General features: G+C 36.1%; 1 protein-coding gene across 2 annotated transcripts in view; it reads right to left on the bottom strand.

Annotated features, from left to right (window-relative positions):
• Positions 1-8,796: 8,796 nt before the first annotated feature.
• Positions 8,797-25,335, bottom strand: part of LOC150104393 (trafficking protein particle complex subunit 3-like) — a 62,175-nt gene continuing 45,636 nt past the window's right edge. For both annotated transcript variants that reach the window (XM_090396975.1, XM_090396974.1), the window contains exons 5-6: positions 17,741-17,923; positions 8,797-9,269 (exon numbers count right to left, since the gene is read on the bottom strand). In XM_090396975.1, coding sequence (XP_090253101.1) covers positions 9,150-9,269; positions 17,741-17,923 — 303 coding nt within the window. In that variant the 3' untranslated portion in view covers positions 8,797-9,149. The remainder of the gene's footprint in view (positions 9,270-17,740; positions 17,924-25,335) is intronic.

Here is a 25,335-nt window from a genome sequence, read left to right on the forward strand (position 1 = left end):
GGACATATGTGATATCATATGTGATAATAACATACAGACACGTATATTAAACAAGTACATGTATATGTAACATAATAATAATTGACATAAGGGTGGTGCAAAGACTGATGTATCTACCTCTCAATTATCAGTACCTCTGGACTAACTGTACATATTTTAGAGAAGTTGGTAATAACTAGCATACAGAAATAGGTGGACAAATAAGAAATGCTTTGCAAGGAACAGCATGATTACTAAAGAGTGGTCATGTCAGAGCAATTAGCTCAAAATTTATAAACTGTTATAGCTGATTTGGATAAAGGAATGAAAACACTATTTATACTGTTGGGCTTTGCAAAGGCATTTGCTAGGATACCACATGAAAGGCTGTTTCATAAGCTGGGGAATATGAGATTGGAATATAAACTATTGTCTTGGATAAGTGGGTGGGTGGGTGGCTGGCTGACAGACAGGTATCGGAAAGTGGTATATGGGCTATGCAAATCTGCCAGATTTAAGGTAACCAGTGATAGGCCACAGGGATATGTCCTGGCCCTCTGTTGTTTAATCTATACATTAATGATATTGGGATCTTCACTTTGCTAATGATGAAAAGATAGGGCAGGGCAATCATAAATGCTATCGATATACAGCACTTAAAAGAAGATTTGAAAAGTCTGGAATTGTAGGCAAATGATAATGGCCATCAATTCAATATCAGTTAGTATAAAGATATGCCCTCAGAGGTGATGCAATACCTAATAAGGATATAACAATACCTAATCTTGGAGTTATTGTGGATAGAAAGTTGAAGTTCAAAGGTCACATAACAAATATTGCATATCCAACTCAGTGGATAATTGCAATATAGACAGAAGAAATAGTGATATGATAGAGATCTATAAACTTTTGAGAAGGTGTTATAGGATATCAGTTGATAAAATTGTTCATTATATGGAAAGTGGGAGAGAGCAAGGGAGCATCTGTTAAAGCTAAGCTACTGTGCAATTAAGAAAGGGGTAAGAGCTAGGTTTTTTTCATAGAACTGTGAGTGAGTGAAACAGTTTGCATGCTGAAGTAGTGAGTGCATCTGTATGAATGAGTTTCAGAGAATGTATGAGAGCTGGTAAGGGTGATGAATGGCCTCTGTTGCTGGGTCATTGATTCCCTGGAGATCTAATAATAATAAGATAACTTATGTTTTTGCAATTCTTACTTTCAATAACACCAATTATAACAAGCACCCTCCTGGTACTTGTCTTTATTCTGCCAATTCCACTTCTCTTCTGTTGACACTTCATACATTGACGGAGATCTTCTTGACTTCTGATGTCATACGAAGTTGGAGTTTGTTTCAATAGGTGCAACATTGAAAAATAACAATAAGTGCAACATTGAAAAATAATAATAAGTGCAACATTGAAAAATAAATAATAATAATAACAAATGACTTTTAATTTGCACTGATTCTCTGATGAAAACAGTCCTCATTTTAACCAGGGAATGCAATGCTTCATCCAGCATAAAATTGGTGTTTTAATGGTGTACCAAAAGAATGTGAAGATTTTATGTCAGGATAGAATCCCAGATTTTTTTTGGTTCTTCACATTCCTTACAATGTCACGTGGAGGTCTCTTCTCAATTAAATAGCTTTACTCTTAAGCAATCCCTATCATATTTATTCACTTTAAGTTTGATAATTTTAACTGATGTGCGATTTTTATGGAAATCTAAGCATGAACTTAGGAATACATTTTACACCATTAAAACACTTCTGTTATCATCATCATCAAATTCCTGACATGTACCCTCAAAGGGTGCACTGGATATTATTATCCCAAGATCCCATGGAGTCAAAGATTTATCTAGGAGGTCCATTTGTTCATACACACAGCTCATCATAACCACACCTTAAACACACTCAAATTCTCTTCAGACAAAACACTCTCAGGCAAGGCATTCCAATTATTCACTCTGCATGCATAAAACCTACTTCTCACTCCCCTGCTCACACCCACCTTATACAGCTTCCAGAGATGACCTCTGGTTCGCTCCTGGTCTCCCACCATTTTCTGTAAAACCTCTCCAACAATGATCCTATAACATCATCTTACTAACTTGCAGGCAGGTCTCTATCATATCACCCCTCTTCCTCATATCCACTGTAATTTGTATATTCTCAACTGCTCCTCTTATTCGACATTCCAGAGATCAGAAACTACTTCAGTCAGTCGCCTCTGGACCCTTTCCAACATCTCTTCATCCTTCTGAAAACAAGATGACAAAATCTGTGCACAGTAGTCCATGTGTGGCCAATTCAAAGCCTTATAAAATGGAATAAGAATCTCCTTACTTCTACAAGTTCGTGTCCTACACATAATTCCCAGAATTCATTGCAGTCCTCACAATTTTGACAATGTGTCCCCTAAATCTTAGAACCTTATCCACTATCATCCCAAGATCTCTTATTCTCCACCTCCAACAATATATCTCCACCAAGTGTAAATTCTACATCCCGTCTTTGTTTTCCAAATTTTAAAACCTTACATTTTGCGATATTGAACTTGTATCACCATTCCCGTGTCCATTCACTCAATCTATTCAAATCTTCTTGTAATGTCACAGCATCTTTACTACTTTTCAAGAGTTCATCCCAACTTTGCTTCATCTGCAAGCAACTGAATATCCCCATCCAAATCATTGTCAATATCATTAACATACAGGTTAAACAGCAATGGCCCTAAAACAGACCCCTGAGGCATGCCACTAGTGGCTTTCCATTTCCAGGATATTGCTCCCCCATATACAACTTGCTGATATCTATCAGATAGCTAGTCTCTGATTCAATTCACTAATCTAATATCCAACTCCATCCGCTCTAGTCTGACTATCAACTTATCATGTAGTAATCTATCAAAAGCCTTTGCAAAATCTAAGTATACTACTGTGTATTCCTCTCCTCTGTCTAAGGAAGCCATCACCTTATCGTAATAAGTAAGTAGATTACTAAAACATGACCTTCTTTTAGCAAATCCATGCTGTTCATTAAAGACAATACCATTGTTGTCAATCCAATTGTGGATCCTAATTCTCACCAGCTTCTTTGACAGCTTAACCATAACACCTGCCACACAGATAGGACTATAATTTGATGTCTGAGTTCTATCATCTCCCATATGAAGTGGCACAATCTTGCCCACCTTCCACTTCTTTGGAACCCTGTGTAAGACCATATTAAAAAATATGTCAAGGCAGATGCCAACTCCCTGGCATATTCCTTCAGAATACATGGTGATATATTGTCAAGTCCTACAGCCTTATTAACCACGCTACTGGCCAAGAAGTCTATAGATGTCAAGGTTATCATGGATGTGAAGTGCATATTAAAATTGTAATACCATTGATATTATATTGAAATATATGATGGATACAAAGCATATGAGGATGCGTATTTGATCCTTAATGGCCAGTAAGGTGGTTTTATAATTTAAGTGTAAGTTAACTTATAGTGAGCAAGTGTTTATAATAACTCTTGCTCACTTACAGTCAGTCTCTCCCTCATCATCAACCGCTCTCAAACTCTCCATGATGTCACATTCACAATAATTAAAAAAAAAAAATTATGAACTGCACATTCAGTATCTCCACTATATCTTCTGCAGCAGTTGTTCTTATACCATTTTCTCCAATCAATGTCATCCTTCCATAATCTTTTTTTTTTTTGCTGGCTACATATCAAAAGAACTCCCTAGGATTATTTTTGGCTTTATTAGCATACTTCACTTTTGCTACTCTTACTAACCAAGTCACCTCTTGCTTGGTCTTTATAATCCTCATGGAATTGGTTATTACCACTTCTCTTAATCTGTCTCCATAATGCCATTCTCCTCTGTATTGCATGTTTAATCTCTTCATTCATCCATTTCACACCTACTTTATTTAATGTTCTGACCCTTGGAATACATTTAGACATTGCTTCTACTAGATAGTTCTTGAATATCATCCAAACTGCGTTGATCTCTTTTTCCAGCTAACTCCTCATTCCATGCTGCACCTGCAAGCTCCTCATAATTACCAGCACTGTATTTCTGCATTGCAGTTATCTTTTCTCAGAAAGTTCCTCACTCTGCTGGCAACCACCCAGGTAATCACTTCATGGTCAATCTCACCAAATGAAGGGTGATTGACACCTCATTTATAATTACATCCTCTAATGAGATGATCAAATCCAAGATACTAAATCCTTGTGGGCCCTCTGTTACATACTGTCTGAGGTAGTTGACCCTCAAACCTCAAGAAACTCATTTTCTTTCCTTCCAGTTGCTATCCCATTTTCCCAGGCTATATTGCCTTAATTGAAATCACCCATAATGATCACCCTTTTCTTATTTGCTTGGCTAATTTGATTATACATTTCATAGTCACCACCACCCACATTACCAGGTCTATAACAACATCCAACTAAGTATTTCATTTTGTTCACCTCTATCTCACACCTACTGCCTCAAAACCACTGCCACTATCTCTGTCTTGCATCTCTACCCTCTATGGACATTGAGTCTGTTCACCCAACAATTTTTGGGTGAACAGACTCAATTAGTGCGACCATTTCATTTGCCTTGTTTCTTACATTTCTAGCATTTGTATATAAACACAGAAGCTCATTCCTGGATCTATAGCTGGTTCCACTAATACTACTTATTTGATGTGATATCTCCATGCTTAACTTAAGCCATTTCTTTTTCTTCTTATTCATCTTCAAATTCAGCTCTTTTCCCTTGATCCCAGGTCATCCCCTTTCCTTTTTGTCTACCCATGCATCCACATCCCTTGGAGCATCTACCTTTCTCAAGCTGTGTTCCTCTGACCACCCTGAGTCTCCCCGTTTCTCTGTTTTTGTCTTCCACACCTGTTTCTCTTATTCTCTATACTGATGCCACTCACATCTTCATTCATAACCACCTCTTCAATCTCTCCTGTCTTACTCTTCCATTCTTCTACATTGCTTCCCACTCAATTAGATTCATTCTCTGCACTTGCTTCTCTACCTTCCAGCAGCAATCTCTCCAAGTAATTCACACCAAAAACACTCAAATGCAGTCCATCGCTACTATACAGTTCACTTCATCCTTCAAATTCTCACATTCAATTTTATTTCCCATTTTATATATGGGTACTATGAGAGCTCTACTCCAATCATCTGGAATTTGTCCCTCTGTCCAGACCTTCTGAACCATGCAGTGCAGCCACTGCAAGACTTTTATACCTCTATACTTGAGCATTTCTGGTTGAATATTGTCTACTCGTACTGACTTGCCACATTTCAGGCTTTTGATGGCTTTTCTACTTCATGTATGGATAAGTATTCCTGAGTGAATGCCCGCTGAGTGTTTTTTATACCAATGTGCTGTCACTGATCGTTTCATTTAGTAATTTTTCAAAGTAATTACTCCAAACTTCAAGGATATCTTTTTCTCCAGTTTTCATGTCACCTTCATCATTTCTAATTCCTTTTACAGGACTCTTTCCTCCATTTCTAATTTCAACAGTCTCCAGAATATCTTGCCACCTTCCTGATATTTAGTTTCTATGTTCTTACCAAAGTCTTCCCATGACTTTTGTTTAGCTAGGTTTACACAGTGTTTAGCTTTCTTACATTTGTCTCTGTATTGTCTAAGAGCACATGCTGACTTATTCAACAGGAACAAAAGTTCCTATTGAATAAGACAGGAACAAAATAAGACAGAACAGACAACTCTTCTCTCCATGTGAATTTGGGCACATTTTTATGTTGGAACATCATGTTAGTAATAAGTAGTCCATGTTCTGAGCAGAAATCCAACAGATATTTTCTATCATTATTAGCTTTGCTCTTTTCCCCAAATTTTTTGTATGTCTGACAATCATTTCCTACTCTGCTATTTAGATCCCCAACAATGACCAACTTTTCCTTTTTCATTGCGTCAGTTGCTTTCTCTAAAGCACAAAAAATTCCTCCATCAAAAAATTCCTTCTGTGGGACGATAGGCACAAATAAATCTCATTGTCCAATTCCCCATTCTGATATTTGCCCACATCACTCTACTTGATGTTGCCTGCCATTTCAAGAAGATTAGCCTCATATTTTGTGTTGACTACTATAGCTACTCCATTTCTCCGACTGTTACTGCCTGAATATAACATTCTGTATTTATTGCTCAGAAAGATCTCACTTTTTTTTTTTTTTTTTTCAGTCACCCCATTATGTCAATCTGGTATTCATCCAATTCCTCAGCTAGCTCCATTTCTTTGCCATCCAAGCTTCTTATTTCCTTATTAAACATCTATGTTAAAGGTAAACTTCTATCTTTAACTGTCAGTGATTTTTATCTAGGGGTTGAGAAGGTGACTGAAATGATTACATAGTGATTTGTTTAATACGCAGCACATGGAAGTCAAGTAGATAATAACACCTTGGGAGACAATGCTGTTTACTTTTAGTTCTAATACTCCTCTTGGTGACCATCTCAGTCCCTTATTGTTTTTCTGCCTATTTCTTCCCCTTAGCCCCATCCCCCATCCCAATAAGAATAGAAGAACTAGGCAGGCAAATGGCCAGGTATGCAATTATTATCCCTTTTAATATTTCTCACAAGTGAAAACCAATTTTGTCTGACTTGTATCCTGAATGGACAGTTCAAGTGCTTCACTACATTTTGAATTGAACTTAAAGACAAAAGCTTCTATCATATTAATTATTATTTTATGGTTTATCTACATTCAAGTATCTGTACCAACATTCTTTTTTAATGTTACTTTCTGCCACAATAGCTTAATAGTAACTTTCATGGTATCTTATTAGTATCTAAATTGTTCCTAGTTGAACAATGACTTGGAGTTGATTACTGAATTTTGTCTGAGATTAACTCAAAGTTTCATTAAATATCTGGAGTGAACATTGTTGTTACCTGAGTTTCTACTCTTAGCTATACAGATCATGGATATCAATACTATTACTCAATTCAATCAATACTATTATTCAATTCACTCATTTCATCATCTAAGAAACCACTCAACACTAGTGGTTTCTTAGATGATGAATCCAAGCTGGAATTATTTAATTTTGTCACTAATATATTACACTTTTAATACATAAATTCAATTCTTATTTAATGTACACTTTAATGTTGAAATTAACTTTGTTAGCAGAGATTCAGCCTGAAAAACCACATTCATCCTGGACGACAATTCATGTTACATCGATAACAATTATTTGATTATTGCTTTGTAACCTGTAATAATAACTGCTGTTGTAGATAAAACAGCATGACAATCTCATCAAATGACCGATTACTAATTAGTACTGTTTATGAAAGGTCACTAGTTAACTAATTATAGTGATATAGCTGAAGATGTTTGAAAGATGAAGAAACTGAAAAATATTAAACCTAGTTGCAATTCTGAATACAATCCTGATAAGTTTTATAATCGATAAATGATAAACACAATTTTCATGCTAGGAATTTATCAGATTCATTTTGCCTGGAAATGCATGAATACATCCAATCTCAGTTTTTTTTGGAAAAAAAGGTCTTCAAATTGGTTGATACGATTGAGACATTTGAATTACTGAAGGGTTTCTATAAGATTAATCCAGAGGATATTTTTGAGAATAGGGCTGGTGGTGGGAAGACTAGGGGCCATACATGGAAGCTGGACAAAAAATGTGGTTAACAGGGGTGTTAGAGCTAGGTTCTTTACTTGGAGAGTGGTAAATGAGTAGAATAAGCTGCCAGAGTCTGTTGTGGGTGCTATGACTGTGAATGAGTTTAAGGCGAGGTATGATAGATATTGTGTGAAAGAAAGGCGAATAGTTGTTCTTGACATGATGTTAGGGCCTCCCTCGATGAGTCTGTCGACTCCTTGGAGTTGCCCGTAATAATAATAATAACAATAAAAATATCTAGCCTAAGTATTTTGTTTCTCAACCATTATAAATAATTCTATCCAATATTATTATGTAATGAACTATCTAAAATGTTTAAATCCAATAAATGACTTAAAAATATATTAGCCATTGACCAGATTGCATATTTTCAATTAAGCAAATGTGCAGGTGCACACACATGAACTCTTACAATAATCTGGTAATCATAGCATTGTTATACTTCACATAATATATTACATATCATCATCATGCTTGTCAAGGATTTAGGCCCCTACAGAGGCCTGTTCCAGACTTAGAAGTCATCGTTGAATCTCTTAACAGTTTACTTAACAGAAAACTTAATAGTTTTCTTTTTCCTAATGGTTTGTAATTTAAGGCTTGTTTTGGTAATCTTTCTGATTTCATTCTTTCAATGTGTTCCATCCATTTATGTTTATATTTAAAAATTTTTTTCTATTACTGATTCCTGGTTTAATTCTTTCATAAGTTCTTCATTTCTTTTCTGATCGAATACAGTATACTTTGCAGTTTTTCTCATAAACTTCATTTCAGTTGTTATTAATCTTTGTCTTTTTCTTTTATTGTCCAAATTTCACTTACATACAATACGATTGGTAGGGCTAATGTATTGTATACTTTTAGTCTGGTTTGTTTTTGAACTAGGTTAGTTTTAAATATAGACTTAATTACACCTGTTATTTTTAAATATTTTGCAATTTTTAGGTTTATATCTTTTTCATTTTTATATGTAATCATACATTCTAGGTAGTCAAATGCATTCACCTGTTCTAAAATCTTGTTATCTATTACTATTTTAGTTCTTACTGAATTATGTCGTTTAAAGGCAATCATTTTATTATATATGATGATGTAAAATAAAGGAAGTTAGATTTCAAATTATCAACTGCCAGGACATGTTTATTTCCTATTCAAGATTCAGAGACCTAGATAAACTTAACTTATCTATATATATATAGATATCACATGAATAATCATACATAGAAAGCAGAGATCATATGCAGCAAATTTATAAACACACAGCTATACAAATGATTTTCTATGTATGTAGTAGATAGATTACAATATTCAGAGAGTAAGAAAGAAAAGCTTATATCTTCAGCACTGATTCCAAGTTATTCTGCATTATGTGTTCTGTAAACAGAATTTTCTGTGCAGTTAGTTTACAAAAAGTAATGTACACCTTATTCATAAAAGGAGCTAATTTACAAAATTAGGGTTTCATTTAATCTTCACCAGGAGGAACTGCATCCTCTATTCTTTTGATAAATTTTATTCGTAACTCAGTTACTGAATTATCTTTCAACTGGTCTTGAACAAACCAAGCTGCCACTTCCATTTGAACCTATAACATAGTATAATTAATATAAATAAGTGAAATCTGGCATTAACAAATTAAGAAAATTATGAGTCAACATGTACTTCACTCCTTATAAAAACTTCATATAAATTCAAATCTAATTTTGGCTGTGTTCAGATGTAATAATAATAATAAAAAAGTTGTAATTTAATTATTATTATTATTCAGGCCTCCATGGAGTCAAGAGACGCATCGTGGGAGGGCTTCCTAGGAAACACAAAGTTTATCATACCTCTCCTCGAACTCATCGATCATTCCTGCTCTCACAACTCTATCAGGCAATGGATTCCATGGTTCAACCACCCTCCACGCAAAGAAGCTACTCCTCACCCTCTTGCTCACACCTTCCTTTCGTAACTTCTAGAGATGGCCTCGTCATCGCTCCTTCCTGCAGTTTCACATAGTGAAAGAACTCCCCAGAGTCAACCCTGTAACTACCTCTCAACAGTTTAAAAGTCTCAATCATATCACCACTCCTTCTATTACTAAACTCTGTAGTCCACATTCCCTCAGCCGATCCTAATAACTAACATTGTAAAGTCCTGAAACCATCTTTGTTATCTGCCTCTGTATCCTTTCCACAGTTAATTTATCTTCTTCAAATCCTGGGGACCAAATTTAAGAAATTAGTCTAAGTGTGGTCTGATCAGGGTCTTATGCAATGGAATGATATTTTATTTCTACAAGTCAGCATCCTTCTCAGTAGTGCAGCAATCCTCTGGGGCAATCGTCTTCTGACTGCCTTCATTTCCCTCACCCTCTGCTCTGGAACAGTCTTCCCCAATGACAACAGATTTTCAAAAACACACATCAACACAGTTCTCTCTTTCTTCTAACCACCTATTCTCTCTCACACACACACACACACACACACACACACACACACACACACACACACACACAGTGTTATGTCACAGGTCTCGGGACTTCTCATGTGTGGGGCTGATAAAAATAAAAAAAAATTCATGTGATGCATTAATGTTTGACTTGTTGTTAACACTATGCTGGTGAAGTTTTTCTTTTAGACATTTTGAATAGTTATCTGAAAAAAAAAAAAAAAAAAAAAATCAACTAACGCCTTTTTATTCCCGTATATACGGGAGTAGGCGAGGCCATTTAGCCCTATCTAACTTTTGGAGACTGAGTGGGCAGTTCAATCTCCACTGGTACCCAATCAGAGACAGATGGCCCAAGGCTATCACTAATTAAGCGGTACGCAGTGAAGAGAGACGGCTCAAATGTGCCGCCATCTCGTGGTCTCTAACCCTAACACAATATATTTAATGTCTGAAATAATGTGGGTTCTACGGTCGATTTTCTTGAGTTTACAGGACGAAAAACCCGAGTTTCCGGGAGGAAAAACCTGCTTGCCCGTGCCAGAGATCGACTAACTCGGGAACCGGTCGAAAGAAGGCTTAGAAAAATTTCCTCTAGTCGTCGACTAGACTCGAAACCAAGACTTCCTTCGTGCGGCCTAGCGCGGTGGTGTGCAAACGCCACATCCACTGAGCGACACAAGCTCCAATTACTCAATAGGATGAGCAAAATCTGGATTAAAAAAAATCAATTACATCATTTGTTTTCTGTAATTCCATGCAATTTAAAAAAGTTATGGGTAGAGAATACATTGCACACCCAGTTACTTAGCCAATGTCTGCATCCTTATTTAGTGTTAACCATAATGTTACAGTTTCTTATAAAGTTTAGTGATGGATATAATCAAATGAAAATTCAGACCTATGTAGTTTATGGAGTCTGAACATGTTGAGCACACGAATCATTATTTTAACCTATACATATAGATTTGCAAAATATAATTGCTTCTTTTATATATTTTAATAAAGTAATTACTAAAATTTTATTCATGCATTTAAGCTTATTATTATTTATTACATTTACTTGTAGTTAGTGGAATGTGAAGGAAGCCAGATGCCCACAATAGCCATTATTCGGACAATGCCTTCTATTTACTGATGAGGATGCACTTTAACACTTTCAGTAACACCCATTCTACTTATTTATTCATCTCCAAGCGCAATTATAGTCATCATATTCCTGCTAAATACACTGTTATTTAACTTCTGGGAAGGGGATGGGAAGGTGGGAACTGTTTGTTCTCTCACTTCATACAACCATCAACACTCAGATGCATGGCATCTTTATGAAACCAATTCCTATTACTGATAAAACAATCTCATACATTAAAGAATCCACAATCATGCATGGTACTAAAGTCTACTTAACCAGCTTGCTGCCATTGCTCTAATTATACAATCTTACCGGATACTTATGAAATTAACTTTATTAATTCTTGATTTAGCCAAAATTGATATCTCATAATCCTATGAGGTATCTTGACCACCATAACAATATGCCCTCTGAACTTCAACTCTTTATTTATGCACCAACTCCAAAATCCTAGCTTCATCAATTTCCTGGCTGAGTGATTAGCGTATCCACTCTCTAACCAAAAGACTGCAGGTTTGAATCCTGCTGTGGGCATGGATGTTTGCGATTGTCTGTGAAAATACTACTGGTGGTGGTCAGCGGTAGATGGCATTGGTGTAGATAATGAAGGTAGTAGCAGTTCATTGCAGTTGGTGGACTGAGTGGAGATGGAGAGTTGTAGAACAGGTGTCCTCCCTCGATGAGTCTTTGGACTCCCTGCAGAGTGTCGCATAATAATAATATTAATGGAGTAGACACAGATTTTAACCCATTATCTTTGTCCCATACTATCAGCCTATTTAAACCATCCTGCAAGCTCAATTACATCATCTTAACTATTGCACCATCCAATTTTGCATGAATAGCAAACAACTGAATATTTCCCTTCAAAATCATTTCCTATATAATTTACGTACAAATTAAACTAATGGTCTAAGCACGGAGACTTGAGGCACACCACCACCAGTCACCTGCTTTCTCCCGAATTCAGGTCCTCGATATACTACTTTATAGTATCTGTCCATCATCAACCCTCATATCCATCTCCCATATGTTCCAATTTGCATAGCAGAGTTTCATGTGGCATCCTCTCAAATGCCTTTGAAATTAACCAGTATCATCATATAGCCATTGCCTTTATTCAATACAGCTGTCACACAAATGTATAAAACAGCTTCATAAAGCCTTGCTTTGTGAAAAGTCATCATTGCCCATTCTTGTAATATGCAAGTGATAGTCCACATAATCCCATGGCTGCATCTGCACTGAGATTCTGCAATATCCTAAATACTTTCAATTCATCAATCTCTATTCTCAAATAAGTACCTGTTACATCAATTACAGCAATATCCTCTCGAATGATAGACCTCTTACAAAGTGGTCATTCAGCAACTCAACTATTTCTAACATGTTGATGTTTAATGGAGAAAATGTTTAAAGATAATAATTAACTAAATTTATTTAGCTAATTAGATTACTAAGACAATATTTCACCTTGCTCACCAAGGCATCTTCATGGACACAAAGAAATATATAGGTACAGCAATAGGAAGGCAAACACAGACTTAGTGTAAAAAAGAGGGCTCTTATATTCCTAACTCAACCTCCTTGGGTGTGATGAAATCTTGCTGAAGGTCTCAAAATAACAGTCTTCTGGTTTTTTGGTAATATGATGTAGCCAAATTTGTTTAGGCATGAAAAACGTCGCAGTACTCTGGCAGATTCTAAAAATTCAGATTCTTCTTCATCTGCAGCTTTTCCCACTTAAGTAGGGTCGCTGAAAAAATATTTGTTACTGCCTTAAGATGTTTTCTTCTAGTCAAAATGTAGTCAATCTGTGAAGTGTTGTTGCCACTTCTAAATGTTATCAAATGCTTTTCCTTCTTACAAAAAAAGGAGTTCACAATTGCCAGATCAAAAACTACTGAAAAGTCCAAAATCCTCTCTCTCCTCCCTGGTTCATCATTCCCATGGCTGCCATGCACCCTTTCACAGTCCCTATTCTGTCTCTTCCGACAATCACCATCTCGTTTTCTTCCAGTTCCCTCATTTCTTCATCTAGCATGTTCCAGAATTCATCTTTCTCTTCTGCTGTACAGACAACTTGTGGGGCATATACACATAAAAGGAACAGTTGCTCTTCTCCAAGACCCAGTTTCATTCACATGATTCTGTCGTTCCTCCTACCCACTTCCAGTACCTCGCCCTTCATTCTGCCACACACCACAATTCCGACACCATTTCTTCCCTCTTTATTCGCTCCAGAATAGAACAATTTATACCCGTCGCCTAGTTCCTTCACCTTTTCTCCCTTCCACCTTGTCTCTTGCATGCATAAAATGTCCAACTTCCTCTTCATCATCATGTTTGCTACCTCTCTTCCCCTTCCAGTCATGCTTCCAATATTCAATGTTCCCACTCGCAACATTCTCTCCACAACATTCTAAAAATTAAGATTCTCAAGCTTTATATCTGTTTCTGCAAAGGAGAGAGATTTTTTCCCCACTGGATCCAGTGATCCATATCCATGGAATGGTATGCCACACCAGGAAAAAAAAAAAATTGAAATCACGAAAGATTTCAATCTTTGAACATTTGAAACTTGATGATTCATGTTAAAATGATAATTTTAACATGAATCATCCCATTGTTGGCACTGGCATGTTGTGAATCCTAGCTGTCAGGAAGATTAGCAGAAATCAAGTTTTGGCATACACATATCTGAGAAAAGCAAATTCTTTCTCCACCAACTTGAGAACAATGGCCTGAAAATAAATTCTATACGACATAGCTAACCTTCATTCCTTCTCCCCCCTACCACCAGCTTGAGAGAGTTCATGACCAATCATAGTGGATCACTACACAAGGACCATATCCACTCTCATTGAGCAATGATAGTTGTTTTCCAACTTAACTAGGACTGCCCTTTCTCCACCTCTCCTTCAGAAAAATTTGTAGAAATTACTTTTCACGAATAAATTCCACTAACTTTTAAATTTTAAATTTTTCTTGAATGAATGGTCTTTCAAAAACTATAGAATAAGCAATTTCACTTAATATGAATCTTCCTCACTTTTAAAGATTACGAATGTATAGTAGATTACTATTGTCTTCTTCTTCTTCAACCTTTTTTTTCTGTCCCCTGCTGGACGAAGGTCTCCCCCATGATTTTCCAGACCACTCGGTTTTCTGCCACTCCCATCCATCTCGCTCCTGCAATTTGTTCAGTTCATTCCTCCACCTTCTTCTTGGTCTTCCTCTTAGTCTTGCTCCATCCATTGGTCTCCACTCTGTTGTTTTTCCAGTCCATCTCCCGTCACTGCATCTGGCAATATGGCTAGCCCATCTCCACTTAGCCTGTTCAAGGTGTATTTTAACAGCCTAGTCCACTTAGATGTATTTTACAACATCCATGACAAACTGTTTGAGATCTTATCCAGGTATTTGTCTTCCTATCTCTTAATGTTATTTTTAGCATACTTCTCTCCATGCGATGTTGTTTGTTCTCAGCTTTTTGTTCAGGGCTTCTGTTAAAGTCCATGTTTCTCCTCCGTATGTTAGGACAGGAAGTATGCACTGGTCGAAAGCTTTCCTTTTTAGACTCATAGAGATGTCACTTCTGAATACGATTCTCATTTTCCCATAAGCCATCCGTCAAAGGGGAATTCTTCGTTCAATATCTTTTCTTTGGCAATCCTCAAAGGATAATAATTGGCCAAAATATACATATGAAGTAACTTGTTCTATTTCATGGTCTTCAACTTTGATAGTTCTATGGTTTATGTATTTATTAATCATTATTTTTGTTTTTTCTCTATTTATTTTTAATCCAATTACTTTGGAGGCTTCATTTAGCTGATTTAGCCTTTCTTCCAGATCTTCAAGATTATCTGCTATTAGGACAATATCATCTGCAAATTTCAGATTATTATTATTTGATGCAGCCTTTCTCCATTTATGTTTATTCCTTTTGTTTTCCAATCAAGGCTTCTAAAGACTTCCTCTAGTGCAGCTGTAAATAATTTGGGAGATATGGTGTCGCCTTGCCGGATGCCTTTATTGTAGTATGATGTTTATGTAGATGATTACTGTTGTGGGCAAGTTAAAAGTTTATATAATGTTAAACAAAGTAATTATCTTACTTAGCAGCACATATATTTCATATCGTAAACAAAATTTAAAAAAATAAAATAAAATAAAAATATATATGAGAATAACAGATATTTCTTCAAATAAAATCCATCTTGAAATAAATATTAACTCACAACTGTCTGGAAATTTGGGTATCGTCAAAACAGATACCTGGAAAAAATGGTTCTTTTTTATGAGAAATAGGACAGAACTGGGTTTTATTAGCATTGAAATTGATGAGGTTATCCGAACCCCATTGTAGGATGGCTTGGAGATCGGAATTAAGGGTGGTGGTTGATGTTCTGTAGGTTGAGGCGAGTTGTGTAGAGTAAGGTTTATCAAATGAAAGCGAGGAGCGTAGTGTGTTGTCTTCTGCAAAAATGTGTATTGGGTTGGAGGTCAACTGAAGGTCATTGGAGTTTGTCAACTGTGTCCTGTTGTATGTTATTAGGGTGATCATGTTCTACTTGTATACTTTTACTGAAAAAAAAATGCAGATTAAGTGTTTAAGTGAGAACTACATTGACAGTTTCTTTATTTAGGGTTTCTGTAACAGTGACACAAGAGTTGATGTTGCAGAATACTAATGATAACCACTCGGCCAGCCAGGCTGGCCGAGTGGTTAGTGTGTCTGCTCTCCAGCCAAAAGGCTGCAGGTTCGTATCCCACTGTGGGCATGGATGTTTGTGATTGTCTTTGGAAATACTAGTAGTGGTGGTCGGAGGTAGATGGCATTGGTGTAGTTGTGGTCAGTTGGTGGATTGAGTGGTGGTGACAGAGTTGTAGAGCAGGTGCCCTCCCTCAATGAGTCCTTGGACTCCCTGGAGGTGTCTAATAATAATAATATATAATAGGTTGCATAATTATATGATGTTAAACAAGGTAATTATCTTAACTTAGCAGTATATATATTTCATATCATAAACAAAATTTAAAAAAAATAATACTTTTAGTGTGGTGGAGATATGTAGACGATGTCTTCATAATTTGGAGGGACACAAAAACAGCTCTTTTTGACTTTTTAACCAAAATTAATTCTTTTCATCAAAAAATACAATTCACTTTGGAACTGAAAAAAGATAATTAACTACCATTTTTGGATACCCTAATCAAGAAAATAGCATATAGACATATCAAACTAACAGTCTACAGCAAACCAACACACACTGGACGCTACCTTCATTTCAAGTCAACTCACCATATTTCCCAGAAGCTCAGCATAATACATATGCTCAAAAATAGAGCTACGAACATCATCTCAGAAGAAAAAGAACTCTATGATGGAATTACTCATATATCAGAGACATTAATAAAAAAAATGGCTATCCAAAGAATCTAATCAACAAGATTCTTCATAGAAACCCCCATGACAACAACACCCTACCATCACTCAATACAGTTCATCCTTAGTTATTCCTTATGCAGATACAGTGTCCAAGAAGATCACAAAACTTTTTAAACCTTTCAATGTCAGAGTTGCATTCAAACCAGTCATGACTGTCCGTCACGTTTTAAGATTGCCAAAAGACGCTAATCCTTTCAAAAGTACATCTTGAACGCTTCTTAAGCAAGAAATATAAACATAGTTATAAGGATGTGTTATGAAATAAACAAAACTTGGCAACTTTTTAATATGAGCATGAAGCCCACAAGATGCTCACAGTCAAATGTTAATGAATAAATGCCACTGCAGCATTTTCAAACACACTGGAGTGTACAACATCCCATGTGCTTGTGGTCTAAACTATATAGACAGACGTCGAGAAGCCTCGAAATCCGAAAAAAAGAACATATAGGAGATGTTAATAACAACAGAACAGACAACTCTAGTCTATCCCATTATTTTGCGATTACTAACCATACCATTGATTGGGATAGCAGCTCCATGCCTTACCTAGAAGAAGATTTCCGTTGTAGAAATTTCAAAGAAGCCGTTGTAGTTCTCCATTCTGGAGAAAATCTCAACAGAAACCAGAAAATGATAATAGCTGACATATGGAAAACCTTAATAAGATCACTCGGTCTGCCAGAGTTTAATTTCGCTCAAAACTACAGAACATGCTCTCATAACAGTGATTAACACAACAAGCTCCATGCGTGTAATGTTACGAGTTCTGTTTTAATGTTTAATTTATACAATAGTGTTACTCCGTTTTCTCTGTACTAGCCACTTTGAGTTTTTTCTTTTACCGTTATAAGCCCTGAAGAAGCTAGACAGGCTCATCAGCGAAACTTGTTGGTATTAGATGTTTATAAATCATGGTCAATTAAAGATCAATATATATTACAATTTAATTATATATTTGAATGACCAAATATAACCTAAACAATATAATAGGTTGATTTTTCTTAAGGCAAATTATAAATAATATACTTACCATCTGAAGAGCTCCTTTAATGATTCCAACAAATACATTAGAGTACTGAAGATTATTATGGCCCTCTGGTAATTCAACAAATTCTGTTAAGGGGTTATTTTCAAACACTAAAGAAAATTCATCACCTGCTGGTCCCCAATTACTAATTATAGGACAAACACCTAAGTACATCTTGAAAGCTTCCTAAGCAAGAAATATAAACATGGTTTTAAGGATGTGTTATGAAATAAACAAAACTTAGCAACTTTTTAATATGAGCTTGAAGCCCACAAGATGCTCACAGTCAAATGTTAATGAATGAATGCTACTGCAGCATTCTCAAGTTAAAATTCATTTAACTTGATGAAATTAAAAGCAAGGGCATATATTTAGGATGTGCCTGGTGTGTGGTTCAACATCTACTGAATAGCAATATCATCAATATTATATTTTTGCATTTATTCCTGTTAAAACCTCCCCTAATTGTTTCCTGGCTTCACATGATTAAAATTAATCTTCATTAATCTAATGTTTTATGAAGTAGACACTTTTTGACATGTAAACATTGCATCACATATGTGTCAATAGTCTGGGTGTGTGTGGTCACAAATAGAGACACCTTTGATCCCTTTGAACAGATGTACAGATGATATAATGGTTCAAATTCTTAGCATTCCAATGGTTTTAAACCACCCAAAAGGCAAGGCAGGGTGTGCGCTGACATAATAGCACACAGAAATCAGTATCTGTGACTGGTTATTGTGTCAACCACGTTCAATGTGGTTGACACAATCTAATCTAATTGAACGTTGTCATTTGTCATGAGTTGCTGTTTTTGTTTTCTGAGTTACACCTGTTTTTGTGTGAGTGAAGTGTGAATTGACGTGTTTAAGACACCAATATAGACAAGTTTTTAATATATAGTTTCCTATAAATAATTTATAACTTTTTTGCCCATATGTACAATGGGAAATAGTGTTGACGATCCACTGAATATCCTGTTTTCTGCCAGAGCTTTCACAGATTGTATAATTATAGTCAAAGGAAGTTGGAAATTAAGTATAAATAAGTAATTTCACCTTTTCTTTGGTTCAATCTAGAAAAATAATAATTTCTTGATTACTTTTTCTGATTTCTGTGCATATTATATAGCTGTATCAAAATTCAAATTATTCATGTTTCATTATAAATTAAAGATGCCCAAGAAATTATATTCTTGGTTTAATCCTTTATCCAAGTGTAAGCAAACAAAGTTTGCACCTGAAGAAATTTCAGGACTGGGCAACTCGCATATAGGGGCTAATGACTTCACATCGCTTGCCTTAGTATCCCATAATGCAAAGCACATATCCTTATGGACATGTATAATGCTATGCATTATGGGAAGGGTCACTACTCAAATCAGTTTCAACCTTTATGGAGGTCTCATCAGTGGGAGCAAGACCCAGAAATGATACGATGGTTGAAGAAATACACAAGTCATATTTCCATATACAAGTAGCCAAAAGGTGTCACACCTTATTATTACTCTGGATTAATTGATAAATTAAAGTATTCAAAGTTATCCGAAAATTAATTGCACTGGACCAATTAAGATGAGCACTGATTCTTTATGCACTCAAAACTTTCATACATCAATAAAAATGCAATCATACAGTCAAACTGACGTGAATTTTGTAGTGTTCGTTGCATAAATCACACAATAGCAAACCTAACTTAAATGGGCCATTGGCATCATCTAACCTAACTTAGATGATGTCAATGATTAAAACTAATATAGTATCGGGCTTTATGTTTCTTCAAATAATCATCTAAAAAGTAATGATTATTGAGTACTATTGAGCTGCATTTGAGGTGCATGAGGCAATATATATATGTGGGCAAGAAGAATATAAGAAAGGAGGAATCTGGGAATCTGTTCACATTTTGCTTGAACAGCTGTGGGTTGTAATCTTTGGGGAAGGCAGAAGTGGGGGAGACTAAGGGACTTTGGGGAAGGCAGAAGTGGGGGAGACTAAGGGACAGAAGTAAATGGAATGAAAGAGTAGGCAGTGAAGTTGGTTTAGTGAGTTTCAAGATGGACGGTAAAAGGGTGTTTGTTAACAGTTAATATATTCTGATTAATATATTTTTGGAATGCATTCCAAAAATATATTAACACCGAACTAAAAGATGCTTAGAAATTCCTGATTTCCTTTACTGCCTTGAAAATTGACTTTTAATTTTGCTCATCAGCTAAATTTCCTAATCTTCATCCTTCTTATCCAATTTTCCTAACAGTGAGGTCATTTTCCTTGGAGATTTCAAGGTTCACAACAGCAGCTGGCTCTTCCACTCTTTATCTGTGCTTTATCTTGCACAGATAAAGCAGGTAGAGTGGCTGAGTAATTTGCCATCACCAACAACCTTACACAAATAGTACATGTCTACCAAAATACTACACAAATCCCTATGCATGATGAGATTTATCTTGTTAGAATAAGACTAACTTCAACTCTATCTCTTGGCACAATCATATTACATATATTGCCTCTTCTACATACAAAAAATTAGGTTTTCTTTTTTCCTTGAGGTGTTACTTTAACTCCAAACAACTTTTAATTTTATACAAATCACAAATCCATCTGACCACTGAATATTGCTGCCATACCCAGGGTGGTGCCCCTAAGTGCTTCCTAAAGATACTGGACTCTGTGCCCAAAAGAGCAGTCAGATTGCTTAATGATCCCTCACTCGCTCACTTTCACACAGACACTCAGTTCCCACTGTTTATATCTTCTACAAATACTTCTACAGCTGCTGTTCATCAGAATTATTATTATTAATAATAACTCTGATGAATAATACCCCACCCTGTCAAATCAGTGCAAAATGTGTGTTGCAACTAATCGACATGCCCCCACAATGCATCTCCAAATTCACATGTCTACCTCATCTAATGTTCTTGTAATAAAGTTACAAGAACATTAGATGAGGGAAAGGCATATACTGCAATTTTCTTAGAATTAGCAAAGGCATTTGACAGGGTGCCACATGATAAGCTGATATTTAAGTTGCAACACATGGGTCTGGATGTCAGATTGGTCAACTGGATTCAGGATTGGCTGTCTGATAGGTATCAGAGAGTTGTGTATGGTGGAGCAGTTTCAAGGAGACAGAGAGTTACAAGTTGGGTCCCACAGGGCTCAGTACTAGGAACTATACTGTTTAACCTTCATATAAATGACATTGCCAGTGAATTGCAAGGGGATATTCAGTTGTTTGCAGATGATGCGAAGCTGGGAAGGATTATTAGTAATAGTGCAGATGTGGTAGCCCTGCAAGAGGATTTGAATAAGCTAGATAGAGCAAATGAATGAGGGTGTCAGTTTAATGCAGCAAAATGTAAGGTCTTAAAGTTTGGGAAACACCAATGGGATGCTGCATACTCTATGGGAGGAGTTATACTGGAGGAAGTAGGCGAGACAAGAGATCTGGGGTTAATGATTGATAGAAACTTGAAGTTTAAGGGACATATTGCAAAAGTGGTGAAGGTAACACAGAGGATTGCTGCAATTATGAGAAGGACACTGACCTGCAGAGATAAGAGGGTGATCATTCCATTGTATAAGTCTCTGATCAGACCACACTTGGACTATTGTTCTCAGATTTGGTCCCCAGGATTTGAAGGGGATAAATTAACTGTGGAAAGGATACAAAGACAGATGACAAAGATGGTTTCAGGACTGTACAACATTAGTTATGAGGATCGGCTGAGGGAATGTGGACTGCAGAGTTTGGTGGATAGAAGAAGGAGAGGTGATATGATTGAGACTTTTAAACTGTTGAGAGTGGTTACAGGGTTGACACTGGGGAGTTCTTTCGCTTGGTTGAACAGTGGGAAGGAGTGATGACAAGAGGCCATCCCTGGAAGTTAGGAAAGGAAACTGTGAGCAATAGGGTGAGGAGTGGTTTCTTTGCGTGGAGGGTGGTTGAGCCGTGGAATGCATTGCCTGATGGAGTGGTGAGGGCGAGAATGGTCAATGAGTTTACCGAGTGGTATGATAGACTGTATATTCTTAGGAAGGACCTCCCACGATGAGTCTTTTGACTCCATGGAGGCCTGAATAATAATAATAAAATAATAATAATTTTACTTATGTTTGCTTTTAACATTATTATATATACTGAGTGAAAATTTCATTAATGATATTTAAGTTTTATTATATGATAAAGAAATTCAAAATATATACATATATTTATCTGCATTTATTAATGCAATTGTACACTTAGTATTATTGGAACCACCATGTGGTCAAGCAATAGCATAACAAAAGGAGACTTAAATGCATTTAACTAGTAAACTTTAGGGATTTACATAGAAATAATATTACATGTTCTAGTGGAAAGTCTTAGACATTGGTTATGCATTATTACTAAATAGCTTAGGGAAATAACAACGTAGACGTATAAGTGTTCTTATGCTGTATACTATTACAACGTGCACACACTATAGTAATGGCAACCATGATCTCACTAGTATTGCTCTGAATTTTAGTAACAGGTATGCGCATCAATTGTGAATTTTAATTCAGAACAGCTGTTGCTGAGTAACAAGAATGATAGCCACTAGCAAGCAAGCAAGAGAGAAGAGCTAGATAGGAGGAATAAACTACCGAGTTAAGTTCTGTGATCTTTTAAAAGTTTTTGTATGCATCTTTAACTACTCTCCAGTGAGGAATTTAAAGCCTTCGTATATTAGTGAGAAAGTTATATGCTTAACGAGAAGCAAGTTATAGATGTTCCAAGGAGAAAAATGGAATCTGCAGTAAAGTTCTTTTTATTGGAAGTGCATTTGGAACTGCACAATTAAGCGTATATCATTTCTTCAGCAAAATGAAGGGAAGACATGTTTAAGAGAACTTGCTTACTAAAAGACATATGCAAGTATATTAGTCATGTGAAATCTTTAACTTTTATGTGTATTCTAGGCAATTTGAGAAACAAGACAGAATAAATGAATGAGTAAAAACAAATATATAGAAGTAAATAAAACAAAGATAATGATAGCAAGTTTACATACAATCAAATAAAACTATAAAACTTTCAGCTGAAAGCTATGTTCACTTGGTTTTGTATTAGTATTTGATTATCCCTCAGAAATGAATTTTAACTGAGAGAAGGTCAGAATGCTTTCTTGAGCTCATATAATCTAGACTGGCCATGTAGTTATCTTCTGTGTTTAATCTGAATTTAAGAGTTAAATACATATAAACAATCTTGTCATAAATACTGCTAAAACTTCTGCACATTCCTGTGCTGCCCACAGAATTGTGCAAACCTGTTTCCATTAGTGGCACTGTCCTCACACTTTATGATGCTGTATAGATTAACATGAAGTGGGAAGATTATGAGAACCATGTAGCTTTAATAGCACTTCACAAGGTTGGATGGAATGCAGCCACCTGTTATTTTCAATACACTCAAGACACTCGGGATCAGTAGAATGTTTGTGTATCAGACTACTAATTGTTATAACAATACAGAAGATGTATCTGACCACCAAAAAACAGGAATGTTCTTTGAAGGCATGCCTCTGTGTAATCGTGTGAGAATGCAGAAGGCTATGTCATGAAAGTTAAACATTTCACAGAGAACAATATCACGTGTACTAAATGACCTAGGGAATAGAGCCTACCATTGTTCTACTAGATACTTCCTAACACCACAACTTATATGGCAGGTGATAAAATCAAAGCCACTTTTCCAGTGGTATGCAAACAACAGACACAGAGATATCCACTTGACAGATGAGACATTTTTCACATCGAAGAGGGTTTAACCACCAAAATGATTGGTATATGTTCCAGATGGTTGCATAGCACCCAGTATTCAGAGAGGTCATCACCATGCATCAGTGATAGTTTGGTGGGGGTATGCAAGAAAGGAGTCAAAACATCTGCCATAAGTGTATCAAGACATTGTGCTGGAACCAGTGGTAGGACCCCCGAACACATTGTTTCCCGGTAGGCAATGGACATTCCCACAAGACTCAGCCCCTGCACACAAGGTGAGGACCACGCAACAATGGTTGGAGGCAAATATGCCCAACCACATATCACCATTTGATTAGCTGTCTGGAAGTCCTAATCTGAATCCGTTGGGCTTCAAATTGTGGCTGGAGTAGCCTGCAAGAAATGATACCCCGCCATCGCCAGTCTGAAAGTGGATTTGGAGTGAGCAGCGGCAGTATTTCCACTGGAAGCTGTGTGTATCACCATTGATATGTGGTCTCACAGACTTCAGGTGGCATGAAGACAAAAAAAAGTGGATATTTTGAAAATGAGTGCAAGTATACACATTTTATACATGTGGCTTGTATGTGCAGGAAGCTGTAAATGATTTACTGATAGATTAAAGGTTTATGCACTGTTCAAGTTGTAATGGCTAGACTAGGTAGTACATAAGAATTTACTAATTGTAATTCTGTAGAGAATATGAATGTTAGATCTCCTTAGAGAGATTAAGAGAATTACTTAATATACAGAATTGAATCTGTTGTATATATTGTTAGATCCTGAATGAAGGAATCTTGCAAAAAAATCATTCATTCAGAATCCAACATATTAAACTTACTAAAAAAGAGAAATACCTGCACATCAGCTAAAATTAAAAGTGAAACTTCTTCACTTTATGTATAAAATTTGCATTCTTATTTCATGTAAGATATATTTAATCTATTGTGCTCATATTAAGATTTTATTAGAGTATGTTTTATAAGAGGAATAATCTGACTTAATTTAAGCCTCACTTAAGCTGTGTAAAATTAACTGCGAGTCATCAAATAGTTACTAAATAATAATTCTTGGAAGGTATAAAACTACACATGTACAGATAATGCTGGCAGCAGTTGCTTAAGCGGAACACGTATATTGATGTGAATTCTGGGAATACAAGAGCATAACAGCATCAGGAAAAGGCAAGGGATGAACCCAAGGGGTGAAAAGATATGAGCCGTGTGCAAAGGGGACTCCGAAAAAAAGAGGGCGCTCTATCGAAGAATATAAGGGGACGAGCACCATATCGGGGGGGGGGTCTCTTGTCGTATCGTTTTCCTGTTTGGTGGCTCGGAAGTTAGCGGGAGTTCGTGTAAAGGGGGGGAGTGTCTGTGCTAAGATAAGATGTCGGACAGCAATAGACAAGAAGTAACCAGATGTACACATGGTGCTGAAAGACGCGAAAAAAGTTCGGTAAGGTGAAATTACTCTATTTTGTGTGTAAAATTCATTAGAAGAGAGAAAATTGTTTGTGAATGTAAAAATTAAGAATAGTACTCTAAAGAACTTTGTGGACAGTCTCTAATTAGAAAGTTAACTTCCTTTGAGAGTAAGAAGAATTGTTTAGAAGAGATCTTTAGTATTGTATGTGATAGGATTAATTTAACGTGATCAGAATTGTGGATTTTAGTAACTGAGTAACATTAGAATATTTGTTTATATTATTTTATGAATAGCATTGCAGAAAGGGATTTAACTTAACTTCATATCATTTGCTATCTATCCCAATATGCAGTTATTGTGTTTCTCATGCTATATGACCTTTAATTAATTTAGAATATGTTAACCTCTTAACTCAAG

The sequence above is a fragment of the Typopeltis vanoorti genome, chromosome 8 (assembly GCF_054136105.1).
Source record: "Typopeltis vanoorti isolate ZY-2024b chromosome 8, IOZ_Tvanoo_1.0, whole genome shotgun sequence".
In the NCBI taxonomy this organism is placed as follows: Eukaryota; Metazoa; Arthropoda; class Arachnida; order Uropygi; family Thelyphonidae; genus Typopeltis; species Typopeltis vanoorti.